The 27,969-nt window shown below is 54.3% G+C and overlaps 9 protein-coding genes across 9 annotated transcripts; 4 read left to right on the top strand and 5 right to left on the bottom strand.

Moving 5' to 3' along the window:
• Positions 1-99: 99 nt before the first annotated feature.
• On the top strand, positions 100-5,837 carry SCP_1103560 (hypothetical protein; the record flags this gene model as incomplete). Its single annotated transcript, XM_027762791.1, has 5 exons — positions 100-213; positions 284-702; positions 1,061-4,177; positions 4,309-5,674; positions 5,730-5,837. 5 exons carry the CDS (start codon positions 100-102, stop codon positions 5,835-5,837), a joined length of 5,124 nt encoding a protein of 1,707 aa, XP_027618592.1.
• Positions 5,838-6,176: 339 nt separating this feature from the next.
• On the top strand, positions 6,177-8,929 carry SCP_1103550 (hypothetical protein; the record flags this gene model as incomplete). Its single annotated transcript, XM_027762790.1, has 13 exons — positions 6,177-6,323; positions 6,608-6,787; positions 6,858-6,863; positions 6,941-6,961; positions 7,018-7,140; positions 7,199-7,313; positions 7,368-7,450; positions 7,506-7,753; positions 7,813-7,885; positions 7,946-7,999; positions 8,055-8,185; positions 8,242-8,371; positions 8,432-8,929. 13 exons carry the CDS (start codon positions 6,177-6,179, stop codon positions 8,927-8,929), a joined length of 1,809 nt encoding a protein of 602 aa, XP_027618591.1.
• A 331-nt stretch (positions 8,930-9,260) lies between these two features.
• On the bottom strand, positions 9,261-12,869 carry SCP_1103540 (predicted protein; the record flags this gene model as incomplete). Its single annotated transcript, XM_027762789.1, has 25 exons — positions 9,261-9,312; positions 9,367-9,416; positions 9,477-9,606; positions 9,668-9,862; positions 9,917-9,984; positions 10,037-10,098; positions 10,155-10,250; positions 10,311-10,375; positions 10,431-10,512; positions 10,567-10,654; positions 10,708-10,790; positions 10,844-10,903; positions 10,955-11,242; positions 11,293-11,307; positions 11,368-11,558; positions 11,613-11,638; positions 11,693-11,711; positions 11,768-11,848; positions 11,908-11,935; positions 11,992-12,081; positions 12,133-12,207; positions 12,265-12,324; positions 12,381-12,444; positions 12,505-12,624; positions 12,678-12,869. 25 exons carry the CDS (start codon positions 12,867-12,869, stop codon positions 9,261-9,263), a joined length of 2,280 nt encoding a protein of 759 aa, XP_027618590.1.
• A 539-nt stretch (positions 12,870-13,408) lies between these two features.
• On the bottom strand, positions 13,409-13,948 carry SCP_1103530 (hypothetical protein; the record flags this gene model as incomplete). Its single annotated transcript, XM_027762788.1, has 1 exon — positions 13,409-13,948. The coding sequence occupies one exon, from the start codon at positions 13,946-13,948 to the stop codon at positions 13,409-13,411; it is 540 nt and encodes a 179-aa protein (XP_027618589.1).
• A 200-nt stretch (positions 13,949-14,148) lies between these two features.
• On the bottom strand, positions 14,149-16,029 carry SCP_1103520 (SAM50-like protein; the record flags this gene model as incomplete). Its single annotated transcript, XM_027762787.1, has 8 exons — positions 14,149-14,333; positions 14,390-14,521; positions 14,576-14,711; positions 14,762-14,960; positions 15,013-15,101; positions 15,171-15,395; positions 15,453-15,800; positions 15,853-16,029. 8 exons carry the CDS (start codon positions 16,027-16,029, stop codon positions 14,149-14,151), a joined length of 1,491 nt encoding a protein of 496 aa, XP_027618588.1.
• A 667-nt stretch (positions 16,030-16,696) lies between these two features.
• On the top strand, positions 16,697-19,486 carry SCP_1103510 (Uncharacterized transporter; the record flags this gene model as incomplete). The annotated part of the gene is made up of 16 exons (XM_027762786.1): positions 16,697-17,148; positions 17,199-17,416; positions 17,676-17,701; positions 17,752-17,891; positions 17,948-17,967; positions 18,019-18,090; positions 18,139-18,330; positions 18,389-18,430; positions 18,486-18,498; positions 18,549-18,647; positions 18,698-18,793; positions 18,848-18,903; positions 18,956-19,062; positions 19,115-19,140; positions 19,200-19,216; positions 19,269-19,486. The coding sequence occupies 16 exons, from the start codon at positions 16,697-16,699 to the stop codon at positions 19,484-19,486; spliced, it is 1,794 nt and encodes a 597-aa protein (XP_027618587.1).
• Positions 19,487-20,083: 597 nt separating this feature from the next.
• SCP_1103500 (hypothetical protein) lies at positions 20,084-20,440 on the bottom strand (the record flags this gene model as incomplete). Its single annotated transcript, XM_027762785.1, has 1 exon — positions 20,084-20,440. The coding sequence occupies one exon, from the start codon at positions 20,438-20,440 to the stop codon at positions 20,084-20,086; it is 357 nt and encodes a 118-aa protein (XP_027618586.1).
• Positions 20,441-21,359: 919 nt separating this feature from the next.
• SCP_1103490 (Histone deacetylase phd1) lies at positions 21,360-22,910 on the bottom strand (the record flags this gene model as incomplete). The annotated part of the gene is made up of 7 exons (XM_027762784.1): positions 21,360-21,563; positions 21,618-21,673; positions 21,724-22,274; positions 22,327-22,384; positions 22,437-22,500; positions 22,554-22,796; positions 22,845-22,910. 7 exons carry the CDS (start codon positions 22,908-22,910, stop codon positions 21,360-21,362), a joined length of 1,242 nt encoding a protein of 413 aa, XP_027618585.1.
• A 153-nt stretch (positions 22,911-23,063) lies between these two features.
• Positions 23,064-24,985, top strand: SCP_1103480 (predicted protein; the record flags this gene model as incomplete). The annotated part of the gene is made up of 4 exons (XM_027762783.1): positions 23,064-23,587; positions 23,655-23,913; positions 23,970-24,872; positions 24,929-24,985. The coding sequence occupies 4 exons, from the start codon at positions 23,064-23,066 to the stop codon at positions 24,983-24,985; spliced, it is 1,743 nt and encodes a 580-aa protein (XP_027618584.1).
• Between the last annotated feature and the right edge of the window lie 2,984 nt (positions 24,986-27,969).

The raw sequence follows: 27,969 nt of genomic DNA, 5'->3' as shown, positions 1-27,969 counted from the left end.
TGCCTCTCGTTATATTATCTCTCCAGGACATACTCGCCCCAGCTTGTACGCAGGCCCGGTCTACCTCTCGTCCTCTCCGCCAACCCTGCGTACTCGCCCATGGCCAACGTGCAACGTCAACGTGCGCGTATGCGCTCCCCGCGCCAGCTCTCCTCTGGCCGCTCCCCGGACGCGTCCTCGTCTGATTCGAGCCCAGTGCGTGCCTCGTCCACCGTGAGTTCCTTCTGGCCTTTCCCGTGTCGTTCTCTATCCGCGTCACTCGCTGACACACGCCCTCTAATAGGACTCCCCCTCTTCATCCTCCCCCGACGCTTCACCCTCATCCACCCCGCCTACGTCCTCGGTCGCCCCCCCTGCATCCTCAGCCCCGCCGCCTTCCTCGTCCGACTCTCCTTCCCCGTCCTCCGACTCTCCTTCCCCGACTTCCACCCCAACACGGCCGCCATCCTCCACTTCCGGCCCGAGCTCTCCGTCCGACCCCTCCACCACCCCCTCCATGGCCCCGTCCTCTCACACCGCGTCTTCCACTACTCCAACTGCGTCCACCTCGGACCCTCCCAGTGTGACCACACCCACAAGTGCCAGTACGTCCGTCTCCCAGGCCTCGGCGGCCTCCTCGGCATCCGCGTCGGCGCCAACCTCGGCGCCCTCGACTCCACCAAGCTCTGGCTCGTCCATCCCACCTTCGGCCTCAGGCACAACGTGAGTCTCGTCCCCTTGCGTGCTCGATCCAGATCTGCTTCGCCATTTTGCCTATCGCAGCTTCGTTTCATCCTTTCCTCCCGGGCGAAGGCGCTCCTCGAGCGCGTCGTCCGTGTGCTGCGCACGCCCGACGCGTCTCTTCTCTCCCGTCGCGCCTGTACGTCTTTCGGCGGCATATACGCGTGCGGGTGGGGACGCAGAGCGTCCCTTGTGTATTCGCCGCCGTCCGTATCTGTGTTCGGTCCCCTTTTTTTCCGGACCCGACTTCGGGTCCGGTCTCGTTTTCCGTTTCAAATCTTTAACCAGTCCACCGTTGTGCTTACGATTCGTTTTATATATGTGCGTTTGGGGCGGCCAGTTCCATCCCTAGATCCACGTCTGAACCCGGGGGGGTGTCCTCTTCCGCGTCTGGGGGCGTTTCTTCTGCGCCGGGGAGTGCGTCTTCCGTCTCCGCGGGGTTATCTTCTGCGTCTGTGGGGCTGTCTTCTGCGTCGGGGAGCACGTCTTCTGTGTCTGAGGGGATATCTTCTGCATCGGAGAGCGCGTCTTCTGTTTCTGAGGGGTCTGTGTCTGAGGGGATATCTTCTGCATCGGAGAGCGCGTCTTCTGTTTCTGAGGGGGTATCTTCTGCATCGAAGAGCGCGTCTTCTGTTTCTGAGAGGGGATCTTCGGCACCGCTGAGCGCGTCTTCTGCACCGGGGAGCGCTTCTTCAGCACCGCTGAGCGCGTCTTCAGCGGGGAGCGCGTCTTCTGCACCGGGGAGCACGTCTTCCGCGTCCGGGGGCGCGCCGTCATCTGCGACCTCATCTACGCCGCCCATGTCCCCGTCCATGACGATGACTTTACCTTCATCTTCCTCTCTGCCTTCTACCTCTTCGTTCTCGTCCGCATCGCCCCTGTCGTCGTATGCACCCACGTCTGCGCTTTCGTCTTCGTCCGAGTATGTATCCACGTCTCTGTCTGCGCCTTCTTCGTCTTCTTCCTCGTATCCATCGACATTTGACTCTTCGTCCGCGTCGACGTTTGTTTCTTCGTCCGCATCGACATTTGTTTCCTTACCTTCATCGACATTTGTCTCCTCATCCGTATCGACATTTGCCTCATCCGCGTCGACATTTGCTTCCTCATCCGCATCGACATTTACTTCTTCATCCGCGTCGACATTTGACTCTTCATCTGCATACACCATTTCCTCTACATCCCCATCTGCATCCACACTTATCCCTCCGTCGTCATACGCATCCACGTCCTCGCCCGCATCCGTATCTATCCCCCCCTCCACGTCCGCATCTTCGTCCTCCTCCATACCTACATTTTTTTCTTCACTATCTACGTCCGCTCCCACATCTCCATCCGCGTCTTCTCTTGCGTCCTCGTCCGTACCTGCGTCCTCGTCTACCTCCATTCCTCCATCTTCGTTTTCCTCGTCTACGTTCCTCTCTCCATCTTTGTCTTCGTCTTCGTACGCGTCCGCGTCCTCGCCTACTTCCTCACCCTCATCTGCCTCTGCGTCCGCACCCACCTCCTCATCTGCGTCTACGCCCACACTTTTATCTTCTTCGTATGCGTTGACGTCTTCGCCTACGTCCTCGTCCACGCCCACGTCTCTGTCCACGTCCGCACCCGCGTCTTCGTCTACGTCCATCCCTCCATCCTTGTCTTCTTCGTATGCACCTACGTCTTCGGCTGCATCCTCATCCACGTCCGCACCCGCGTCCTCGTCCACGTCCATCCCTCCATCTTTGTCTTCGTCGTCGAACGCGTTTACGTCCTTACCAACTTCCGCCCCCTCACTTACATCTACGTCTGCACCCACATCCTCGTCTACGTCCTTCCCCACATCTTTCTCTTCGTTTTCGCCCACATCTGAACCCACATCCTCCCCAACACCCACATCTGCATCCACGTCCGCGTCCGCATCTTCATCCGCGTCCACGCCCACGTTTTTATCTTCGTCTTCAACACCCATATCTGTACCCACGTCCGCGCCCGCATCTTCATCTACGTCCTTGCCCACATTTTTGTCTTCTTCGTATGCATCTACGTCCTTGCCCACATCCTCATCCACGCCCGCATCCTTGCCCACATTTTTGTCTTCTGCATCTATGTCTTTGCCCACAACCTCATCCACGCCCACATCTGTATCCACGTCCGCGTCCGCATCTTCATCCGCGTCCACGCCCACATTTTTGTCTTCATCTTCGTACGCATCGGCGTCCTTATCCACACCCTCATCTGCATCCGCACCCGCATCTTCTTTCTCCTTCTCTCCCTCGGACGCACCTACGTCCGCATCCGCTCCCCCCTCCACCCACGCATCTGTATTTACATCTGCATCCGACCCCGCGTCCGTGTTGTCTTCGACATCCGGTGCTTCTTCGCTCTCGCCCTCATCTTCATTCGTAGATCCGTTTACGTCCTCGTCTTTTCTGTCTGCATCTCTCTCATCGTCTCTTTTCTCGTCTACGAGTCTATCTGCGTTTTTCTCTTCTTCCCTTTTCTCTTCTTCGTCTCTATCTTCGACTTCTAACGCATCTGCTACTTATACCCCCGCGTCATCGTCTTTCCTTCTCTCTTCCGCGTCACAGGCGCCCATCGCGTCTTCGTCTGTCTCCTCGTCCAGTTTTACGAGCGCGTTCTCACCCGTTTCTCTCCCCAGTGCCAGCACCCCCGGCAGCACCGCCGCAAGCTCCGCGTCCGAGGCAAGTTCGGCTTCGGCGTCGAGTCCAAGCCCAAGCTCGGGCTCGAGCTCGAGCACCGAGTCTGATCCCCCACCGTCTGCGTCCGCGTCGGGCTCTGCGGGTTCTGTAACGAGGTCCTCGACCGCGGGCGGCTCCTCCTCGCGTTCGTCTGAGGCGTCCTTGTCCGCCGCTTCCTCCTCTTCGTATGCTGGGCCCCCTGCTGCTTCCTCGTCTGCCGGTTTCACCCCTGCCTCCTCGTCCGACAGTTCATCGGATGCCCCGGCTTCATCCTCCACTGTCAGCTTACCCTTCTCGTTCTTCTCGCGCACCGTCGCCGCTTCCACCACGACCCCTACCCCAAGCTCGGACACGCGTTTCTCCTCCTCGACCAACGCGCCTGCCTCTTCTTCGACGAACACGCCTTCCTCCTCTTCGACGAACGCGCGCTCCTCTACGACCGTGCGCTCAGCCTCCACGAACTCCCGCTCCTCCTCGAGAGCACGCTCCTCCGCACACTCCTCATCATCCTTCTCCGTTGATCTCTCTTCTTCCGCCTCACAACCTACCTCTTTCTCTTCCTCAGACCCCTCGTCCTCCACGGACCCCTCCTCTTCCTCCTGGGATTCCTCCTCTACGGACCCGCACACCTCCAGCGCGACCTCCCGGAGCGTGTTCACGAGCACGGTTGTCGTGACGTCGACTTGGACTAACCACGGGCAGACAGGCGTAACGACTGTGACGTCGATCACGACGGGGACGCTCATCCCCGACCCGGCTGACAAGGATGGCAATATGTGAGTGCTCATTTACTGGGTTATGACCGAGTGTAGTTGATCGTGCTCTTCTCTTATATCCTCCCACACTCGTCTCCTTCTACTCGTGTCTCTTTTCGCTTTGTGCTGATCCCGCTTTTTCACCCATGCAGTTTCGAACACAACTCCGGCGCGCTCGCAGGCCTCGTCATCGGCTGCATCGCCTTCGTCGCCATGCTCGCCTTCTGGATTTTCCTCGCGCTCCGCCGTCACCGCGCACATCGCCTCGAGGTCGCAGCGCTCGCCGGACAGCCCCGCGGTCGCGCCCCTCTCGGAGAAGACGACGACGGTGACGACGACGACGCGGGTATGTTGCAACAGACAGACGTCCCGATCCCCGTTTCGCTCGCAGGCCTCGCCGGCGCGTATATGCCTCTGCGCGAGCGCACCGTGTCGGGCGACCTTGATCTCGTTGCCCCGGCTCTGACTCGCACGCCGAGCGACGAACGTTCGGCGCTGATCGACGCGCCCGGTCTCACGAGCGAGGACGTCCTCGCCGTGCCCCCGCCCAGCGCGAGGCGCGCGCACCGCTCGTCGAGCTTCGTGGGCCCCGAGCCCGCCGCGTGGCTTGGCGGACGCGATATTTCGGCGGACCCGTTCCGCGACCCGGTGCCGCCGTCGCCCTTATCCGCGCAGCGATACTCGCCCGACGACACGGGTGTGCTGGGTGGAAGCGGCGGCGAGGACGTGGAACAGCTCGGTGGTGGTGCCGGGGGCAGCGGGTCCTCGCAGCGCGCGTCGGGCGGCTCGAACGGGTTCAGAACGAGCGGGGATGTCCTCCGCCGGCAGAGCGGGGGCGCGTCCTCGAGCGGGCACTCGTCCAGCGGGCACGGGCACGCGTCGGAGCAGGGCCACAGACTGTCGTCGCACGGACACGGGATGAACGACGGCCGCCGGTCGCCGGGCCCGTCGAGCCTGCTGCCCACGCAGCCGCACCCCGCGGTCCCGCCCACTGCGTACCGCCCGATGGCGGACGAGGAGGAGGAGGGGGAGAGTGCGCCACGGAGGATGGGGATCCTCGGCCGCTCGTTGCGCTGGAAGCGCGGGCGGTCCTCGTCAGCCACTTCCGTGCCGGGCAGCATGGGCGGGAACAACGCGACGGGCAGCGCGCCCGGGAGCAACGGGTTCAGCAGCGCGAGCACGAGCCAGTCGAACACGCTGCTCTCCCCGCCCGCGAGCCTGGTGCAGTCGCCGACGGCGTCGTTCTACGACCCGCCGCGCCTCGCGCGCCCGCCGTCGATCATCCGCCCGAACTCGTCCGCGCTCGGCGGTCTGTCCGTGCCGGTGCTCGTGCTGCCCGAGCAAGGGTTCATGTCCAGCAGGCCGGATTTGCCGTCGCCCGCCCCGACGGAAGGGTCGAGCCGCGCACCAGAGGGCCTGCTGCACCCGCACCTCGGCGCGCTCGGGCCCGTCGGGATGCGGAGCACGGGCGCGATCAGCTTTAGAGACGATATGGACTACTCGAGGCCTATCGGCGGGGTGAGTCGGGATCGCTCTTTCTATGACGGGGATGGGATACTGACGTTGTGTGCAGCTGGTGAACAATAGACAGTATAGCTCGACGACGGTGCATACCGTAGACAGCAACACGCGGCCGTCGACGCGCAGGACATCGCAAGATTCGGAGCGCTCGAACACGTAGTATGAGCGCGACTATTCCATCGACCTGATTCCCATCGGTAGATTCGGTACGCTTCTCGCGCACCCGTCGACGGGTTCGTTCGCCCGTTCTTTTCGGCACCGCGTGTGTTGCGCGAGTGTAAAATACACGCCGGCGACCAACGTTCGCATAAGATACCTGGTCCGGCCGCTTACCCTATATCTCATATAGTATTACCTCCAACTCCACGCTCTCGCACGACTCTTTATGAGCGCACGACGCAACTGACGCTATCTGTAGTATTAGCACACTTACGATCTCCTTGCAATGTTGCACGAATACAATACACGCGTTTAGATCTCCCTTACGAGCCCCGTACCAATGGTGGTTCAGATGCGTCGCCTGACCGCTTCTTGTTGTGCGATAGGATTTAGGGTGCTGATACCAAGGTATGATCTCACGTACAACCCGTCTGCAACAATAGATTGGGGCGCTCGCGCTCTCTTGAGCACGTACTTGTATCGCCGGGTGTGTCTCGATTAGAGCGGGAACAGATGGTGCGTATTGTGTGCGCACTGGCCAGGTGGGGCGGGGTACAGGCCGCACGCTTGGGGACCCGGGCGTAAATTCTGTTGCGCTCTTCGTCGGGGTCGACGGCCGGTGATGATATCAAAAAGATGCGGCGCTGCCGATGTGCATGATGCTGTCGGTGTAATTACGTTCGAGAGCTCAAGTTACGCGATCGCCCCGATGTCGATATGTCTGCGCCGTTGGTGGCCCTCGGGTATAATGATTAATAATAATACTAATAGGTAAGCTCGAAAGGATTTGCGAAGGGCGCTGTCGATCGCGTCTTGTTGTCGGTGCGGAAAGTAGACGGGCCGGTCTTCAGAGCAGACGTCCTCGAAAGGAAATGCACCTTCCTGATATGGCAGTTCTGTGTTTGGGAGGATCACTTGTGGATTATTGTGCGTGCGCTCCGCCAGCAGCGCGTGAGCGGGGGCGCCGCTGTTGGCCGTCCGAGAGGCACCCTCAACTGCACAATCATTCCTCATTGTACAGCACCTCGTACGTAATTCACGTGCACATTCGACTTTGACTCTCGCTTACATCCGACGGCTGGGCATCACCACTCTCCATATCAGACCTTGGCAATTTTGATACCAGTACTTATATTCCCCTTCTTCCGCACATCGTATACTCACTCCACGCACTCATGAAGACTACCCTTTCCATCCAGTTCATCATCGTCGGCAGCGGCGTCGGCGCGTATGCTGCGGCGGTCGCACTCAGGCGCGTCGGCCACCGCGTCCTCGTCCTCGAGCCGGAGGGTGACCCGCTCTTCGTATGTCCTTCCTGTGCGCTTCTCTCCCACAGGTCGAACTCTGATTCTCTGATCTCAGCTCGCGGGAAGCTCCCGGGTCTCACCCAATATGTCCAAGATTCTCTTCGGCTGGGGCCTAGAAGACGACTGCAGGAGCATGGCAATAGTCTCGCGGTATGTCACCATGGATGAGTGTGCGTCCCCACGATCCTTGCCGCTCTTGCTTCTTGCGCTCACGACCATCCAAGACCTTACCGGGAACACCTGGGGCAGCCACCAATGGGACGAGGAGATATTGAAAGAGACCCGCGGTGTCTTCCTGCTCATGCACGTAAGTCAGCACTCGATACGTCGCACATCCCCCAATCACGATTGGCGACGAGCAGCAAACAGACGTGCGGAATATCCTCAAGAGAACCGCCATCTCCCTCGGTGCTTCCGTCCGGCGGAAAGTCTCCATCGTCGACTTTGACCTCGACACGGCCGACGGCGATCTCCCCGCGGTAAGGCTAGCCACCGGTGAGCTGCTGCGGGCGAATGTGATCATCGGCGCGGACGGTCGGTCAAGCATGGTGCGGGAGCTCGCGTTCGAGATCGAAGACCCACGCAAACCGACCGGTTCCGTTATGTTTGAGTGAGCGTCTCATCCCATCTTGATGACCACTGATCAACCGCTGATAACAACCTTCGCAGTGTGACTGTCTCAATACCGGGGATGATGCAAGACCCGGATCTTCGAACGTTCCTGGGCAATTACCAAAACGAAGTAGCGACACTCCTTTCCGAGATTCGGTGCATTGTACTTACGTCGTTTTTTTCCGTGCAGTCCGTGATGCAATGTTTTTGTGGCGACGGACGCGGCGTCCTAGCAAATCCGGTTGTAAGCAGCCATGCCTTCGCCTCAATCGTGTGGCTCAACTGATCTTGAGGATTAGGGTGGGCTCCCGGAATATTCCATGCATATTGTTGTGCCCGATGACGGCGTATGTAACGGCCCAGATGGCGAGTGGATCAAAGAAGTGTCTGCAAGTCGGATATTGCGGGCTATGGGACCTTGTGATCGGAGGTGAGATAGTAACACCTTCCGATACCCTTGGACCTCATGATATCATGCGAATCTAGGTTGCAAAAACTCGTGAAGATGAGCCATTCGCGATTATGCACCAGAGTTTTGCACCCGTTTCCCGTGGAGGACTGGGTGCACCCAGACTCGAATGTGGTGCTTATCGGCGGGGCCGCTCACCCGTTCCATGTAAGCCTCGCTCTGCCGCTCGCTTTTCCAGCAACGCTTACAGGCCCTCTTCACCCGCAGGCAGGTGCGGTCTACTCGCGGAGCATGGCGGTGGAGGACGCGGCGTGTCTCGCTGAGATCTTCTCCCACCTAGCGCGCACGGACCAGATCCAGTCGTTCCTGTACGCATTCCAGGAGATCCGCCAGCCGCGATGTGACGAGCTGCGGCAAATGGAGGACATCATCGTGCACACGACGACGATGCCTGCCGCGGAGGCACGCGACACGCGCGACCGGCAGGTTGAGCGCGCCGTCGCGGACGGCAAGGGCGTCATGAGCAACCTCGGGTTCGACGAGCTTGTCGCGCTGTTCGCGTACGAGGCCGAGGACGCTGCGAACAACTGGTGGGTCACCTGGGGCCTCCTGCGCGAGCGTCTCAAGGAGCGCGAGCTGCACGCGCACGCGCCGCAGGTCCCTGTCGGATACAGCGAGTCTTTGGTCGGGTACAACGGATCGCTGGTTGGATACAGCGTGGACAGGCAATATCGCGCCTCGATGACGTCGGTCAACCAACAGTAATGCGACGTCGCGACATCCGTATCGCTTAGTTCACCATTGGAGATTGTACCTGCATCATTTAGCTGTACGTGAATATCGAGACGTGAGTGTCACGGACCTGGGCCAGCTGCCCACGTATCATTATCTGCATGCCAAGACAGCAGGGGTGCCATTTGCAGAGGCATCTATCTCTCACATGGACCCACACGGCAGCCCCGTGGCTCATTGGAGATAGTAATCCGTCATCGCCTTCGCTGTCGCTCTGACCTCATGATACTTCTCGTACGTACTGTGTTGTAACTCGTCGATACATAAGACCGCACTTAATCCTACACCACGATCCACCGGCCTCTTACTCTGTAAGGGCGCATCTATCGACTGAGAGGTTCGAGGGATTTCCCCACCTGCACAAGCGTAAGCCAGTTGTGAGAATGAGTCTTCGAAAGAGATCCACGCACCAGTAGGGGAAGTCGACGGGGTTACCGCTAGCTCCAAACACAGCGAAGCTCTGAATACGGTCACATCATGATCAACAGATCGACGCGATCTCAGTCGTCGCTTGACTCACCAGCACGAACAAGATAACCTGTGCCCCGCCATCCAGCGCAGCGGACGTCAGGTAGTTGTACTTCTTAAACCACGACGGCCGGCGCGAGCGCGCCCACCATTGCGCCGCGAAGCCGATGACAACGCACGACCTGCCAGTGCCCGGTAGCCAGTCAGTCCCGGCTGCGCCTGCATCTCCTTGAGCAGACATACCACCACTGTCCGTTGACGGAGTACGGCAGGTACCCGATGTACAGTGCTACAATGGGCGTGTTGATGTACGCCGCGAACTTGGCGACCCATGAGCCCGGCCTAGCGAACCTGTGCAATAGCCAGAACGGCACCGGGAACGCAAGGCCAATGAAGATCGCAAAGGCCACCAAGTAGTACGGCTTGCCGTATTCAAACCTGATGGATGGAGTAGATCAGCGACGCGGAGTGCATGAAGAACAATCGACGTACAGTTCCTTCCCGAGTGCACCCATTGCGACGGAGGCGGAGTTGACGCTTTGGATATTCCAGCCGCTCCACTACTTGCCATATGAGCACAGGATCGAGTACGTGATGTGAGCATCGGCGCACCACACGGGTTCCTAGAGGATTCAACAGCGCTGCGCGGTTTGCATTGACAATCGAGATCATCACTGGTGTAATTCTCAGGTCTCTACGTAGCAGGTCGGGTATGGTCTGGTGAACGCACTGGTATAATTGAAAATAGAGCCAACAATTGACCCCGCCATCTGGGCAGCGAATGTTGCCTTGGGAGGCAGCTTCGTGTATTGTCCCAATTTGAGATCTGAACACAGGTCGTCAATATCAACAACGATTCGACCATACTACGCGACGCACTGCTCACCTTGAAGCATGTACAACGTCTGATACGCTGTACTGTTACCGTACAAATTGACGTACATCACAGCGCTGTGGTAAGGGTTCGTCAGCCAGAATTGCCATGGCCAGTGCGGTTGCCACTTACATTGGATTACCTGGATGGACGAACGCAGCGAGGATCTGGATCGCGTTAGTGATGGAGATGCTGAAGCCGGTGGTAGCCATGACTGGCAACAATGCGTTAGTAACTTCAACAAACAATATGATATCGAACAACGCACTGAAACCCAGGCACACTGCGAGTACAGAGCTGATCGCGGTGAATAGGAGGATGCTCCACCACGGCAACAGCGCTTCGCCCGTAGTGTACTACCGATAAATGTCAGGTGCACATTGGAGGAAGGACGTTGCATCTCTCGTACGCTGCAACCAATGCCAACGCCCAGTGACAAGGCGAACAGGAGAATGTACCACCATTGTGGTACTTCGGCGTACTTCTTCATCTCTGTAACGTTGCTTCAGGTGAAATAGCAAGTCCTCACCAATAAGCTAAATCACCTTGGTAATGCGGATCATCGATCTCTTGATTGCTCCTCAAAAACTTCATGCCACCAAACGCTGCATCCATTTCCTCAGCACAATTCAAGAAGTGGCAACGGCCACGCTCACCTCTCTTCAAATCTTTCCAGTGCCACAGAAGCACATGCGTGATGGCTGCGCCCAAACTGAAGTTGTAGCAGATCTGGCTGATTGTGTACGTCGAGGTGTACCGCGGGAGACCGACCTCCGCGAGCGCAGAGGCATTGAGCTTGTACTGCGGGGTCAGAATGGCAGACTGGTTGTAAATGGACCCGTCAGCGCCGAACAGAGACGTCGACATGAAGATGAGATCGCGCGCGTGAAAGGCGTTCGAATAGTACGTCGTGGTGAGCACGATGTAGCCGATGGCCATCCCAACTGTACTAAATATCAGCCAAGAACAGTCACAACGCAGATTCCTAACGTACTGTAAGAATTAACCTCTGAAAGTGGACAACGAGAGTTAGACGCGGCTTGCTCACGGATTGGGGACGTGCACGTACGAGTCTGCAGAGGCCATACGAGAGGCGAGCCCTGAGTAATAAGGGTCCAACTTGTGCTGAAACTGAGCAAACCGATCCCTTCGTTACTCGAACCACCGCCGAACAAATTACGAATGAAGGCGTGATGGCCGTTGTCGATCAGACATACTACGGAAATGGCGGTAAGAAGGGGGAACGGGTATTGTGGGATCCTTCAGAGTGGATGAATCAATGCTCCAAGAATGATGCCACAAGAATTTGCGAACCATTCCCAGAAGAAGATGCCCGCAAACTGTGCAAGGATGAATGAGAGGATCAGTGGTACGAACGATTTGGTAATGCGTACCACGAGCCAAAAGTATTTTCTATCGCATGATACGATGAGCAGTGAGTGATGAGGATCGGGGATAATACAACTCACCGCCTCTTGTGGTTCAAGCTGCCGCTAAAGTGAAGGCTTTGCAAAAGATTGCAAACGGATATGTAAGTCGGATAAAATGCGCTACAGTTAAACAGAGGAATTCAGTCATCCGATCATGCTAAACTTTGTGCGAGACTCACTAGGTGGGATACACGAGCAGCGTGCGCACTGCAGACGACAACTCATTGGTACGGCTATGTTCGAAAAAGTATGGATGAACTTACAGACACCTGCAATTCCATACCCAATCATTTGACTAGCAAATATTTGGAAGATGGCGACGGCAGCATTGAGGCGAATGTTGTAAAACAGGTCTGTAGGTACTCTCATGAGTATGTGATAACCATGAAGGAAAGCCGACGAACTCAGTGCCGCGATTACTTCCATTCCCACTGCTACGTTCGATGCGGTCGACGCCATGATTACGATGGCAGTATGTTCTATCGCAGCATGTGGGAAAATTGCCAGTGTCAGAGAGGCTGCGAGGCTCCACTCACCCTTGATATTGAACGGTCCAGGATTGAAGTATCTCCAGTACCCCTTCGTAGGGATAACAGCTACAACGAGAATTAACCAATTAAAGGGTCCAAGGAGCGTATGTTTCCATACTCACCAGCCATGAGGGTTCCGATGACATACGCGATAATGAGAGAGAATAGTTGGGATACTGATGCATTCTTGATTATAAAATGAGGTTACAAAATTCCGCACAGTGTTGACGAAAGAGTAGCACATACCTGTGGCTTAAATGTATAGATCGTCGCAAGAGTAGAGCCAAAAACACTAAGTCCGAGACCAAGAAACACGGTGCGGAATGTAAACACAGGCAAGTCCGGGTTATCCTCTGTCGACAGAATCTGCCGGTCATGATTATTTATTGCACACAAAGGTCCAGTGCAGACAAACATACCTCGAGGGCGACATCTTCGGATTTCTCGATGACCTTCACGCTCGAGTAGTCATCAGTATCGGAGACAACCGCCACAGCGACCTTCTCCTTATCAGAGTAGAGGTGACCGAGCTCCTTGGATTTCTCAACAGAGCTTGAGGAGTCTTCGTGCTTGAGCTCTCGCGCTTGGGACTCAGCAGCCAGAGACAGCATCTTGTCTCGACGGAGGGACGAGATGGAGAGTATCAGGAGAACACTGGCTTGCTTTGGCCTACATTGTCATCTATCCGTGATAAGTATACACTGGACTTTTGGTAGACACGCCGATACAGGGATCCTATCACCAGCGGGCTGCGAAGCAAAGATAAGGTGAGTGAGATACTATAGCAGCCGCTGGGACGGACAGCGTGATTCAAGTCTGGATAAGAAAATAGAAAAGGCTAGCGAACCACGACACAGCGACATATCTTGACCGTTCTGCGGAAGGGCCCTGTGGAGACATTGGAATGCTTGTTGAGTTGCCACCAAGGAGTCAAGATCGTGACTTTACGTCCGTCTGTCACGCGACCGTTCGCACTGTGACCGACGCGTCTCGGGCCACCAGTCATTTATGTACTTGGGTCAAACTTGGGTGACTGCCCAGTCGCTCGCGCCTCCCCGCAACCCGTGAGAAGAGACCACTATGGCACATGCTCATTGCGGGCCACACCAGCTTCTCTTCTGATGGACCCGAATGCCTTGCTAAATTAGCCTCAACGACTCTTATCTTCTGCTCCATCCGTATCTTCTCCACATGCTCCCACCACCACGAAAGAACTGTCGTCTTGAAAGTCTCGGTCAAGGACAACCCAGTCAGTCATCTCCGACGTAGTACCGCCATCCGCGTCCATGCAAGACGATGTATTCCTTGCTTGGTCTTTGAGCCAACCTCTCACACGCTCCTGGAGGTTCAAAGTCGTACCCGCCGCCTTGAACACAACGCCCACCCAGTCCGCGTCTTGGTATGCAGGAAATAGCCCGGGCCGCCCTGGGAACACGCTCCAAGAGGCCTGCATCCGAACCGCTATTCCGACATTCATGTCCTCTTGCGTGGCCCAAGTGCAACAGGAGGGACATCCACCGGGGACATTGTTCGCCGGAAGATACGTCGCGAATGTTGGACACGCCAGATCTGGGTCATTGAAAGTGGAATCCTGGGCGAGTAGGATGGGGCAGCGGCGTTTCGACCATACCGCCTTTAATACGTGGGTGCAGTCCGTGAAATTGTATATCGCGTATTCGACGAAACACATGCCCGGTTGAGCACGGTGGAAGAACGATGAAAGTTGGGAAAAACTCCAGTACGCCACAGAGTGGCTTCATACGCACGCTTGACAGTTGGGATAAGCGCCACACACGCGTTGCACAAAGCGATGTCACCCGTTTGCCACCCGTCGATCCTGAGTCTGAGTCTGATTACAAAATGAATTTGAGCTAGAGTAGTGTGAGTTATTCACAGAAAGTCCAAGCCTATTCCTACTTGGAACCCTCTTTGTAGACCATCGCTCTTGCTAGCCACCAGTGGCACACCAAAGTTTACCTCAACTCTCACCGGATCCAGCTTATATACCAGCCCAACCCCAGCAGAGATCGAAGGTTTAGAAATGCTGCTAATCACGTTGTCCAGAAGAGATTGAGCTGCAAAAACTTTGGTCAATAGAATGAAAACCCTTTGTACACCCAAAAGGACGTACACCTGTCTACTACATCTAGCCTGCCAGCATTTACGAAGGTGTGCAGCTTGACGGGCCAATGAGGTTTCCGTGGAACATCAGAGATGAAGCTGACACCAGTCGACCAATACATGTCGCCACCTAACGAATCGGCTGGGGAAAGGGCAAGATCAACGACTGCATATCATCTTTACGCCTACAACTCACGGCCATCCCGAGGACCCATCCCGTTAGTCCTGAACATCCGCACGCTTACTGGGCCGCCAAGCTGGAAGCGATCTGAAAACAGCGATCGCGGAGCAAAACTCCATAACAGCCCTGAGCGAGCTGCAAATGAAACTGTCTGAGCGGGATCAGCAGGGCGGTTCGATATTATCATAGGACGGAGCATACTACGCCAGGAACGAACGGTCTTGACAGCTGAGTCTGCGCTTCAGTCTTGTAGAAGGAGGAATCGCCGCCGAGCCCGGCCAGCTCTTGTGAGAGCTTGAAATATGACCCGGTCGTCCCAACAAGTTTGTCATCGCGTGTATCCCGTGTCCACGAGTGCGACACAGCGGATTTGATGGTCTGTCCGGCAGCTTCTCTCATGCTACGCGCACAGCATTCAGCAACCAGGAACACAAGTAAATGCTAGTGCGCACCTGATAGAGGCCGATGGTGTGAGGCTGCTGATATGTCTCAGCACGGCTTCATATGCGACTTCATGCAGTCCGCTCGTGACAGTCTCGGTCTATAAGCGAGGTAAAATATGTCATTCGCTCACCATATAGCAGTCGGAAGACAAGCTGACCTAGCTCACCCTGACGCTAGCTCTGAGGCCCCGTACGCCCTCTGAGCTGCTTGCATAGCTTGAGTTATCCCTCTCGAGGCCGAAGACAGAGATCTCGCCTCTTGTCTTGAGAGAGGGGGTCAAGGGAGCGGAGAGCGATCCATGGAACGAGACACGTGTTTTTGTGCCAAATGCAAGGTTGGCTTCGAAGGTCTCCGCACCTCCGAACGCGTTACGGACGCGACACGTAGCACTCTGTCGTGGTGAGAGTCAGCACCATCAAGCCTGCACAGACCAACCAGAGACACGCACAGCACCACCCTCGTTGTTCCCCACTTCCGTGCTTGTGTTGAGGTAGAACCTGCCCTTCTCACGTGTCTTGAAGATTATGTTCACATCTCCGTCTTGGGCAAGAATGCCCTGGCTAGCCTCCAACTTCGCCTCGACCGATTGGAACAAATCTGTCTCTTGGAGAAGGCTTCCAATATGTCTAGTAGTACGAAGAACAGACTCCAACGTAGATCCACCATCCACAGAGGGCGAAGAAGTCGTCGGGAGGAATGGACTGATGATGCTGCCGAGGAACGGCTTGCGAGTCTTCACGGCCCCCTCCACTCGCACCGAAGCAATACGGAGCGGCGTTGTCAGGTTTTCGTTCACCTACTTTGGCCATTATTTCTCCGTTTCGCAAGCCTCCAGAAGAGCTACTCACCAACTCTGACAGATGAAATACTGCCGACTCATATTCCCCACGGAGTCTCCGGGCAATACGGTCCTCCTGCCATTTCCTCAGCTTCTCGAGATCAGCCCTGTCAGGCTCTCTGTCGCGAGGTACAGAGGTGTTAGCAAGAGGAGGTTTTAGGGGAGGAGCCTGTAATTCTTCCTCCATGGATGGGACAAGGAGAAAAGCTCGAGTGCAGAGCGCTCAGCGCTCCCGGTTACATACATGTTAATCAAATTTCGATCTCCGACAGCCACAATTTGTAGACTATGTATTCGCAACTTTTTACTGGGCCCCGAGAAAGGAAATTTTTGGTTGATTTTGCCTTCCGATTGGTCCAAGAACATTTAGCGCTCGGCCGCGCGGTGCGAAAACACAGATTGTTATGCCGTTAGCGCGTTGTTGGCACCGACAGGCAATGGTGGCTCATCACCAGCCGCAACAGGCAGCTAGATCGCAGAAAGGGAACTAGGTCTTAAAAGCACAACAGGATATGTTCGGCCTGAGATGCCAGCGTCACAGGCTAGTTGCCATACATGGAAGGTGATCGGGGGATGGTACAACTGTCCTCCGAGTGACATGTGACAAGTCATTGCAGTTAATCTTTTGTCCACCGGTGCAGCGCGATGGACAGTTGATGTTCATTAAGATTGCATCTCTGCAATCCACCTCCATTGATAGGTTTTCCGAGGCCATTGCCCGTCGTGTGACCGAGATAAGAAGTCTATAGATCAAGGTTCCCTATCTCATCGGAGCCGGTCAAATTGACTTCATGATGTGACCGAACGCCCCGAGTTTGTCCTTGCCTTGAAACTTCACGGTCCCTCTTCTTGAGATGTCATCGACATATGTGCATTACTCGACGCCGTCGTCCCTGCCGTCAGACTATGCGATACTGTCCCGGTATGCGGCCGCACATCCTGTAGAAGAGGAGGAGCTTGTTCAAGAGGTGGCGGAAAGCACCTTTGAGACGGACGAAGGAGTCAGTACGAGTGCTCTGGATATTCCCTCTTCGTCGGGGATACCAATATCGCGTCGGCGCAGCTTCCCATCGTCTCATATTGCGCCATTCAATCCTACGCTTGGTCTTCTATCAGACAAGCACGGTTTCCTGTCAGGTCCTCGTCCACCTAATCCGTCCGAAATAACACCTCTTCTCGCACCTCCTGTGCCCCGAATTGAGGAGGAAGTAGACGAACGGGATGCCGCTGGAGAGCCCGATACTCCCGTGAACATGTACAAGGAGGAGATTGGTATCCTCACTAAGTACACTCTGCCAGTTTTTGGGTAAGTCGCGGACTTTGTGCTCAATCACATCGCCAATGAACGTTTCACAGAACGCATCTTTTCGAATATTCACTCGTGATTGCTTCGGTGGTGTCCATAGGACATTTATCGACCACTGCTCTTGCCGCTTCCACGCTTGGTTCAATGACCGCCAGTGTATCTGGCTTTAGCATTGTTCAGGGCTTCGCAAGCACATTGGATACAATGCTTCCGAGCGCGTGGACCTCTTCGCAGCCTAATCTTGTCGGACTCTGGTCTCAGCGCATGGGTACGTTTTCACACGTTCCGACGTTGGGGCTGTAATATGGGCAAAACATCGCAGGGGAAATTTCATGTTCATGTGGGAACATGTTGCGCATTGTGAGGCCCTCAGCTAGTTAGAGACTTCCGTATACAAGTGTTTTCTTGCCAGTATTTTGCAGAGTACATGTGATTTTTCCCTCCCGATGCTTGAGCGTACTTGTGGGGTCAAAGATCGAATCTTTTTGTCATGTCCTTACTTTGCCGAAAACTAACAAGTACTCCAGTCGTGGTTATGACCGCGGTCCTCATGGTGCGTCTCCTGTGAATCCAACTTTTGATTCGCTAAATCTCCACAAACAGCCTATTTTACTTGTATGGTTCAATTCGGAGACCATTCTGCTATCTTTGAAGCAAGATCCGGAGGTTGCCCATCTCGCCGCTGTGTATCTCAAGTATCTCGCCATTGGGCTTCCGGCGTACGCGTTCAATAGCGTCTCTCGGTATGTTGAAGCACTGGGGGTTCGTGCGCTTCGTATCTGACGATTGATACTTCCAGTCGGTATTTTCAATCACAGGGTGCGCAGACTATTAATTCCTCATCCATCTGCCTTGAGCTTCCTATGGCAGGTCTCTTCACCGTTCCAACTCGTATTATCCTTGTCGTAGCGCCGATCAACGCGATCTTGAACTACCTTCTTGGTACGTTTAGAACATAGCAGCGGGATTGGTCCACTGACGTGCTTCCAGTCTGGGGCCCCGAATCAATCCGTCTTGGTTTCATCGGGGCGCCCATTGCCACCGCCATCTCGTTTAACCTCATATCTATCGCCTCCATCATCTATGGTGTGTTTTTCGTCCCCAAGACCGCTTGGCACCCGATATCGTTACGGTGCTTCACCAGTGTTGGTGTCCTTGTGCAGCTTGGGCTTGCAGGTGTTGGTATGATCCCCCTAGCATTGCATGCCTTTGTGCTATCTAAGGCACTATGTTCATTCAGGCCAGACAGCGTCAGAATGGTGGTCTTGGGAGCTCGTTGGCCGTGAGTGCTGCTGTCTGCTGTGCTGTGAGCTTTCCACTCATGTTTGCTCATTTAGTCGCGGCTAGCATGTACGTCCAAGCTTCGAAAGCTTCTCCTCCACTGATGATGGTTCATGTAGGCTTGGACCTATAGCGCTTGCAACTCAATCTGTCCTTCTCGTTTCTGCCTCGACAACCTACCAAGCCCCCTTCGCACTCAGCGTCGCTACGTCTGTTCGGTTTGTCTTCATTTCTCCACCGGCGAGCATCGTGCTCACAGCCTTGTTAGTGTGGGTAATTTGCTCGGCGAGGAAAACGCCAAGCGTGCAGGCGTAGCTGCGAATGCATCGATTATTATGTCCCTGGTCATCAGCTTAGTGTGGAGGTGCGCGCGTAAGCCCATGATTATTTGGTTGTGGCTGACGCTTTCCTCCTACAGTGCCATGTTCATGACCTTCAGACACTCGTGGGCGCACCTGTTCAACGACGACCCAGGTCTGTCATTCTTTCGAATTCCAGATGGCGAAACGCTAACGCGAGATGACAGATGTTGTTGCGCTTGTGGCGTCTATACTGCCGTTGGTTGCGTTATTTCAGGTTTTCGACGGACTTGGAGGTGTCACCGGTGGAATCCTGCGTGCGCGAGGAAAACAGGTTCGTGCATTGTTGGGATTGAGCGTGATCAACTGGTTTATCAGATCTGCAGTTCACCGGCGCGCTGTTGAACTTGACGTACGTTGACTGCCCCCATATTTCATACCGCATTGCTGATTGACATGTTCCCGTATCAGTGCTTACTACGTGATTGGTACGTGCCTTTGTCCTATCCACCTTGATGCTGCTGATGTCTCGTCTTGCAGGCATTCCGTTCGGAATCTGGCTTACATTCAAGCACGGTTTGCAGCTGCATGGCCTGTGGATTGGCCTTACCGTCTCGCTCGTATACTGCGCCACGGTTGGCGTCTGGATTTGCGTGCGTACGGACTGGGACAGAGAGGTCGAGAAGGTGCGCATCCGCCTCGCGGCAGATCAGAAGCGGCACCACAGGGAGGATGCGGAGGGAGGATTGACGAATTGACGAAACCAATGATCACGACTGGAATGTTATGCTGACGATGTCCTTGAAATGATAGTTTAGCTCGATTACCGTGTCTTGACCAGGATCCACGTTGAAGAGATTATGGTTGGCGGCAATTATCTCGTAAGGTTACTCGTGACAATCAACCCGGCCCTTTCGTACGCGTGGGGATGGACGGAAGTATGTTTCTCGCGCTCTACTGCGAAAGACACGTACGGGAAATGCGACGGCTGCAACGCGGATACTCAGTTGCAGCTCCAAGACAGCCCAGTTGAAGTTGCCCTTGTCTCAGGAACGGACAAGACGGTGCTCCGCAACAAATGATCGAGAATATTTGCTATTACATACAGTGGGTGTGCACGTCCCGACTCCCCTTATCCAGAAATATGCTGGCGTCGACGCTCTGGGACTGGCAGTGGAATGAAATGCCAACACCCCCATAGCGCCTGCGTGTGTTCACGCGATGGGAGTCGCGGCGGTACGCACCACGCCCGCGCACTTGTCCGCCACTATGACCGCCGGTGCTTGGAGATACTCCTGTCTGCGACACGCACCCCCTCCACGTCGGGCACGTACAGTTTGTTGTCTACGCCGCCCTCAAAAGAGCGGCGCCATGCGACACGTTGACGAGAACTGGTATGTCGTCCGTGCTCCGTGCACGATAAACGCGCCGAGGTCCTCGTCGCTCTGATCTTTGGGACGTGCAGTCGCGCAGAGGTATACCAGCTTGCGCATCTCTTCCTCGAGCCACAGCGCAAACTTGAACCCTTGCGCATCACGGGCAGAAATCACGGGCAGGTCTTCTGGGGCCTGCAGAGTTCCGAGGTCGCATGCCGGGCATGCTCGCGGATCGTCCGATGAGCCGCACGCTGCCGGTGGACTTTGGCCGCTGCAGCACCACGAGGAATGAGAATGCACCATCTCCCTCCATGTCAGATGGCCAATCTGACACATTGTGCTATCTGGAATATTGCGCGGGTCGCGGGTTCCGCGCGGCCGTTTGCTACGATGCGAGAATCGACGACAAGTAATACGCAAAAAGGAGAGTCTGGGGGTTCGGCAGGAGGCGGTCTCGCCCAAGGAAAAAATACTTCAATATAAGTCTCAGCACAACCAGAGGACTGCTGTCCATGCTATGCAGGGAGTCGTGCATTGGGAAGCGAAAGACGACCGAGACAGCAAGGTGGTCCCGCCGTGGGCGTGCATCATGGATTAATCCGAGGTGAAGGCCACGTACCCATGGCCTTCGATAGCCACTACTTGACTCCCCTCTTGCGCTCGAGGAGTAGCATGGAGACATCGGAATCTTCGCTTAGACGGCTTGACAGCACATTATCTGCAGTGCTGCGTGGTATGCGCTGAAAGATAAGTAGCCCTCCAACACGCACAAAGGACAAATACACATACCACCTACCACGATATGGTCGTAGACCTTGGCATCTGCTGTTCGTGCGGCCTAAGGCTACATCGCGTGACAACTTGGCAAGCCAGAAGTATGACGCCCTGTGATAATAAGAAGGATCAAACCTACGGTGTCTTTATGCATCTGCGCAGAATAATAGTACGGGCTTGGAGCCCGGCATCATTGTTGCAGTTGTTGCCAAATGTGTGCTTGGAGGGAGTGACTTGCGATCGAGCACTCCTCTAATACATATTCTCGGCGTCCGACCACTTGAGGCTGAGACCATCAACGTGTTTCATGACATCGTTCACAAAAGTAGACCCGCCCTGACCTTCACGCTCCTGTGGGAAATAAGTAAGGACATACAGTGGAAGTGTAACGTACAACTTTCAAGCTAGCTCTATCGATTTCGGCTCGATGCTGGAGACTATGACCGAAACCGTGAGAGCAAGTACACCGACTAATCCTGCCCTAATGGTGTTCCAGTATAGATGACAAGCGTTTCTCGATGACGCCAGCCACGTAGCTGAAGCACTCTTCCACCTCACTGAGGTATTTCTCCGTATTTTGGTCCTGCATCGTGCCTGAAGGCACGTCCAGAGTGAACGAGGGCGCGTAAAGCGGAAATGCATCGTGGTCAGGTATGTCAGACTCCAGCGGAATAGGAGAACCGAGCTGTAGATAATCGATCAATCGTATGCATACAAGCCTTCTACGAATTGAACTTACGGCTATTGAGGTCAAGTACGTCCAGGCTCGGGCAACATTCGATGAATTATAACCACCTTGTAACAAAGGTGTATAATTTGCGGTGTGGCAAGAACCGGACACTCACCTCCACCCAGGAGCAGAGTCTTGCAATTCCACTCGTGACAAATACGTTCAATGCACCAGCCCAGACTTCCTTCTACACCACCGAGTGACCAGTTCCAGATCGCGCATGGATCGCCTGCTAGCCCATCGACACCGCATTGGACAACCACGAAGTTGGGCTGAAATGCGTCTTTAACTCGTTCAACTGTGGGCCATATACGTGCAAAAGTGGTATTGGAAGCGCCACGAGCGAGGGGCATGGAGAGCACGAACGGATTGAACGAGGGGCTGGAAGGATCAGGCAGAGCAGATAGAGGTGAGACAGGAAAGAAGCCTGGAGCAGCGTGATGGATGGACAGCGTGAGGATTTGAGGAACAGCAGCGCCAGATGATGATGAAGCGAAAGCTTGAGAGACCCCGTCGGAGAAATGCAGGTCGAGGTCGAGGTACATAACACGTGGCTTGCTAGAGAGAGTGAGCATAGAGCTCGCGCCGCGTTTCAGAGAGAGCACAGCGAGAACACAATCCGCGACATAGCAGAATCCCGAGGCATATGACTTATGAGCGTGATGTCTGGACTTCGTCAATTCTGGCAAACTGCAGCGAGTAGGAGAAAACGAAAGACCTTCCGCCATCCCAACAGATTGAGATATCCGTATGACCCTGACAAAGGGCATCCGTTGCTACTAAGAGTATTAACTTGTCAGAGTTGCGTAGTGTTCACGGTGTATCAACCTGCAAGTGACGCCGCCGCTACAAGGCGGACATATTCGGGCAGACCGGTGAAGTAAGGGCAATCCTGGAGAGGAAACCTTAGTAACTGGTGGATCGGCGATGTGAGGAAGACAATACCTCTTCAAGTCCATACTCTGAGTTGACGTCCGAAGTCAAAGACGACGTGCTTGGAGAAAGTATGTGGTCTAGATAATCTCGACTGTGATAGACTGAAAGATCTTTGTAGTCTGCAGGGAAGGGTTTTACGACCACAAGACGACCGTAATGTTTGCCTGGCGGCATAGAAAACAATCCAAACGCCTTCACCAATGAATGAACAAGTAATGAACGGCCCTTGTTAGAAGGAAGCAGCGAGGAGATCTAGAAAAAAAGGTTAGCACCAGAGAAAGACCCCGGTTCTACGCTTGCCTTCACGAGCTCGTTGGAAACAACATAGCATACGTTGCGTCCGGATACTTCACTTGAATGAGACATGGACAACCCGAGGTGACAGCAGACAGCTTGCGGCGCAGATGTCTTGACTCTTGACTCGCCACTTCCGGAAGTACGTTTCCATACATGGTATAGGCTGAGTCCCAATTTTAATATTGGTTCCCAAGGTCGGTGTGTGTCCTGATCTCTACCGTCATGCCAGAATCTTTATTTCTTGAGCTACCTTCCGAGCTCATTGTCGTTATTCTGTCCTTCCTACCTCTGTCTGACCTGGTGGCATGTCGGCGTACGAACAAGCTGCTGGATAGCACCATCGAATCCAGTGTGGTACTACAGTATCTGATCGAGCTACAGGTAGCTGGAGCTGTCGACAATCCCTCATCATCTTTACCTGTCTCGGATCGGCTCCGTGTCTTGAAAGCAAGAGAATCTGCCTGGGAACAGATTGAATGTACAAACGTTACTTCCATTCGCGTAGATTTCAACCCATCGAGCATATACGATCTCACTGGTGGCGTGTTCTTACTCGGAGAGTCCTTGTATGAGCCATTCGCGAGGACTTTTAGGGAGACCGACGCTTTGAGATGGCTCCGATTGTCACGCGCGAGTGGAGATAAACCCACGTTATCGCCATGGTTCAAAATTGACCTGGAGGCCAGCATCCTTGATGTGGGTTTGGCGGTTGAAGAACATGACTTGATAGCAGTTGTGACTCAGGCGTGCGTAGCTGTCATGTCCTGCAATTACTTCCGAAGTTTAACATGACTGGTAACGGGTTGTGCGCAGCATTCAGTTGCAGACCCGCACCGTTGTCTTCGACGTTCACTTGCTCCAGATTGCTACTGGTGAATGTCACCCGCGAGCTGCACACCCTGCTATACGTGTCTCCGAAGTACCTATTTTTGCCGGCCAATGCAGCGTCTCTGTCGAGATTGTTGGCGATATGTTGGCAATTTTAATGAATTTCCCATACCTTCAAGGCGTACAGCCTCAACGACCTGGGGAATTCCACATGTTTGACTGGCTTACAGGAAGGCAAACGTTGGTAGGTGATGGATTACTCGTATCATGTGCCAACACGTTGATGTTGTGCCCGACCAGTCTCGTTCTGGAGGGCATGTCCAATATTTGGCATTCGTCTTCCTGTCTCGAGATGTCGTTGCATTGACTAACTGCACGGAGAACAGTTTGGAGTTGTGCCACATCGGGGACACGCTATCGAACGATAGTCCAGATCCTCAGCGCTTAGAAACAGTCTGTCGCCTCGCGTTGCCAAGACTTGCACCTGTCGCCTTCATCAGACAGGTTTTATGCCGATCTGAGCCTAATCCCTCTGGGTGCGACTCTACGTTCGGGAACAACGACGGTAGCCCTTTCCGACCGGATCCCAAGGATTCGGTCGTCATATTCAACTTCTTCATACGGGTTGGAGAAATCGTTGGCCGCGTGTACACGCTCTCGTTGATAATGCACCGCTCCGCGCTGCTCGCATGGTTACCTCCGCGCCCACCCAAGGTCTCGCACTCTGACGCCGTGTCAGAGGACTTGTTACCCGGAGACACAGATGACGCTTCCAGACGAGGTCTCCACGCGGAATTGTCCACCGTTCCTTGGGCCGTGTGGGGCCCCCCTGCTACCCGCTGGCTCAACGGCATGAGCCCGAACAATCGCTGGATAACAACCACATGTGGACAGCGTCACGTCGCGGTGGGGCATGACATGCCCTTCCAAATATCAATCTTGAATTTCAACCAGCTCTCGCTACGTCGCTTCATCGCTCAGCATCCGCACTCCGAAGCTCTTCTTTCGGTGACGAGGGAGAGAACAGAGCCAACGAACGGAGAGACGGTGCTCATTCACGCCGTGCACGAGCCGTCGACACTATTCTTAGAGGTGTTCGAAGAGGTGGTTGTCTCGTGCTTGCCGTATTTGTCAACCACTACTATTGGCGAATACGATTATGCCAACGTGTTGCTTGACGAAGACAGGATCATCGGCATCAATGTAAGAACCTTATGTTTACTCTGCTTGTCTCTGAATTCACGGATTCTCGTTCACAGTTGGATGAAGACGAGAACATTAGTGAGATCGTCGTCCACTCCATCAACTATGAATAATACACGCTATCGCGCCACTGGTTCTATATTTACGGCGCGTCGCCCAATTGAGAACGCAGGACTGCAAGCTAATTAGGACAGGAGTGATGCAGAAAATTTTCAAGGAGTATTGTGGTATATATCGCTAGGGCTGGTGGGTTCATTCGTCTAAGTTTATTACGTTACTTCTCGATCTGTATCCAGGGACTCCAGGAGAATGTATCAATATTCAGTTCGACACATGGATAAGCATCTGTTGCTCATGACTCAGTTCAGCTGATACTATGTTACATGATCATTGCGACTTAACATACACGATCTTCTCCTTCATGGACTCAAATAATTTACTTCCCGTTGGCTACACACTGCGCTGTATGCCTGTTACAGAGTCTACACGACAGAACGACTTCATCATATTAACAACAGCACGCCACTTGACGAGCCTCTAACTGGGCCAATTCACGCGCTCTGCATCAAAATGCGAGTTAGTGTTCTTCTCGACCTGGTGATAATGCTTAACCTTCTCTGGATCGTTGTGGAGATGCAAGAGCCCCGGCAACGAAGGCCGCTGCAATGGTCAGGATGGTCTTGACTTGCATGGTAAGCTGACAGCGGCCAACAATTTGTGCTGGAGATGATATGTGAGCCAACATATAGTGCAGGTCAATACAAAGGAATACCTCAGGGTGCTAATGAAGGTAGGGATGTTGCTTGTCCCTCAATGTCCGCGCAGTTTAAATGCTCAGAGAAGGCCGATTACTGACGCTCGCATCGTAGGGTTCCTCCCTCTGTCAACCAGGATTCAACCAGGACGTGGTGGTCAGTGCAGCATTCGAATGCTCCAGATGATGCGTCGATGGGACCTTTGAAGTCCTCGTATCTCCGGATCTCAACACTAGTTGCAGTGGGCAGAAGTGGGCTGCAACAAGGTCGGAGAATGACAAAGAATTTGGCAAGGATGTATGTTCCACTCAAAGCTCTATTATTCACATTTTATGCTGTCAGCTTACACTCCTGAGCAGGAGATTTGACTGCGGCGCGAGCAACGGCGCTCTTGCATGGACAAGTTTATGCGACCGGGATGCAGTGTCCGCCGGAAAAGAACATTTCATCATGCCAGGCAGAGACCAAGCATAGTGAATTCGAATGCTACTCCACCGTACGACTCCCTCACCAGCATGTGATTGGTGGCAGACATGGACACAGTGACGGGTGTAACACAAGTTGAGAGAGCTCTGACAATGCTGAAGAGACCCAGGGCATGCATGCGACACCACGGCATGAAACCTGGCACTAGATGCTTGTATCAAAAAACTTAACATGACTCTTGCATAACTCAGGCCCTTTCACATTACCGTCGGCATACCCCTCTAGTGCCTCCAAGATGAGGCGGACGGGAGCTTCATGCCGCCTATGGTAATGTTTTTCTACAATGGCCTACAATCTTCGACGACCTTCACATCCGTAACCCATCAAAGATGCAGTTGGGAAGAGCCTCGGGAGACATTCGCCGATCATCTCTGCCACATGCAGATCTACCAGTCTCGATGGGATTATGCACCATGGATTCATGACATGGACTTCCGTCTCCAACGCGTGGCGCATTTTCCGAGAGATCATGACGGCACGGTCACGAGCGGCTGGCAACTGGGCAAATCTTCGCGCTGAGATGAATCGGCATACCTTGGTGGCGTGGAAGCATTTAAATCTGACAGCGGGGCCACAGCTGACAGTCCACAGTATCTCGATTTTCTGCTCAGGTAAGTAAACCTCTGGTGAACGTGCTGCAAATTGGCGACCGAAAATAGCGGCCTGCAAACTTATTCCGCCCGTTGGAACACTTGCGCATGAAGTCCACGAGAACACATGCAGAAGACGATCGACGATTATCTAGCTAGGAGAAGATCTTGAACGAGTCAGAGACTGAGGATTGTGCTTGAAGGTCCTGGAACCGAGTGAGACGTGCGAGACCGTGACATTAGCATCTGTAGCGTTCATTCCTTCATTTAAGACGAACTTATCACGTATCCGAGTATGAGCATGAGACAGCTTGCAGAGCGAATCCCGCACGAATACGGTACTGTACAAGGATGGAAATGGTGTTCAACTCCGAGTCTGCAGTGCGGTGTGCCAGAGCGCGTGCGTGACATTCGAACGCGTCGGGTCACATGTCACCGATGTCCAGCTGCTTTTGAGCCTTGACCGAACCACCAAGCATCGACCGCTCAGGCAGATCACACTATGGATGCCAACTTGGGTAAAAATCGCGAGTAAGATCACTCAATATTCGGTTAACCTTTTCCCGTTCGGCGGTGATTTTGAGCAGAATCACCCGTTCTCCGAGTACTACACTCCAGGTATCCGCCGGATGGTGTTCGCTGAGGGTCAGCAATTCACCCGGAGCCCAACCATTTAATGGGTACCCGAACATCACCCAGATTCAGGGTGATTGGCTTTTTGTAACCCGGCAAACGTCTCACCCCCAGGCATTCACAGTGTCAGAGACACAAGTATTCTTTCTCCTATGTGGAACTTTTGTCTATGTATATACGACTCCATACGATTGACTAGGCAAGTGATCAAGGGAATCGTGACATCAAGTTCGTCTCGCCGCCCAAGCTCTCGAAGGCTACTTCAAGACGAATCACGATATACGGCGACAAGTCGTGCCCTTTTTTTCCCGGATACCTTGAAGTATGAGATGAACGAATACAGAAATTAGCTTCTGACTGTGACCCCCCACGAGTCCGAAATGGTGTAGCCCGGCACTGCGAATTTCCGGCTGTTCCTCGACAAGCTAAGGAAGTCTTTCTAAGGCACATGTGTTGTCCAACAACCTCTCAGGCTTCTTAACGAGAATACTATCTACCTGCTTCCAGGTTTTACGCAACACGCTCAAGCCTTCATGTTTTGCGTGAGTTCTTAATCAAACTTCATATGGCCGATATTCCTGTGTTCGGGTCGCCAAGTACTACGCCAATGATTGACTGTAGCCGGCGCAATGA

This window comes from Sparassis crispa (genome assembly GCF_003851025.1).
Source record: "Sparassis crispa DNA, contig_000011F, whole genome shotgun sequence".
In the NCBI taxonomy this organism is placed as follows: Eukaryota; Fungi; Basidiomycota; class Agaricomycetes; order Polyporales; family Sparassidaceae; genus Sparassis; species Sparassis crispa.
The sequence above is the reverse complement of the archived record's forward strand: the minus strand, read 5'-3'. Positions and strand labels throughout refer to the sequence as shown.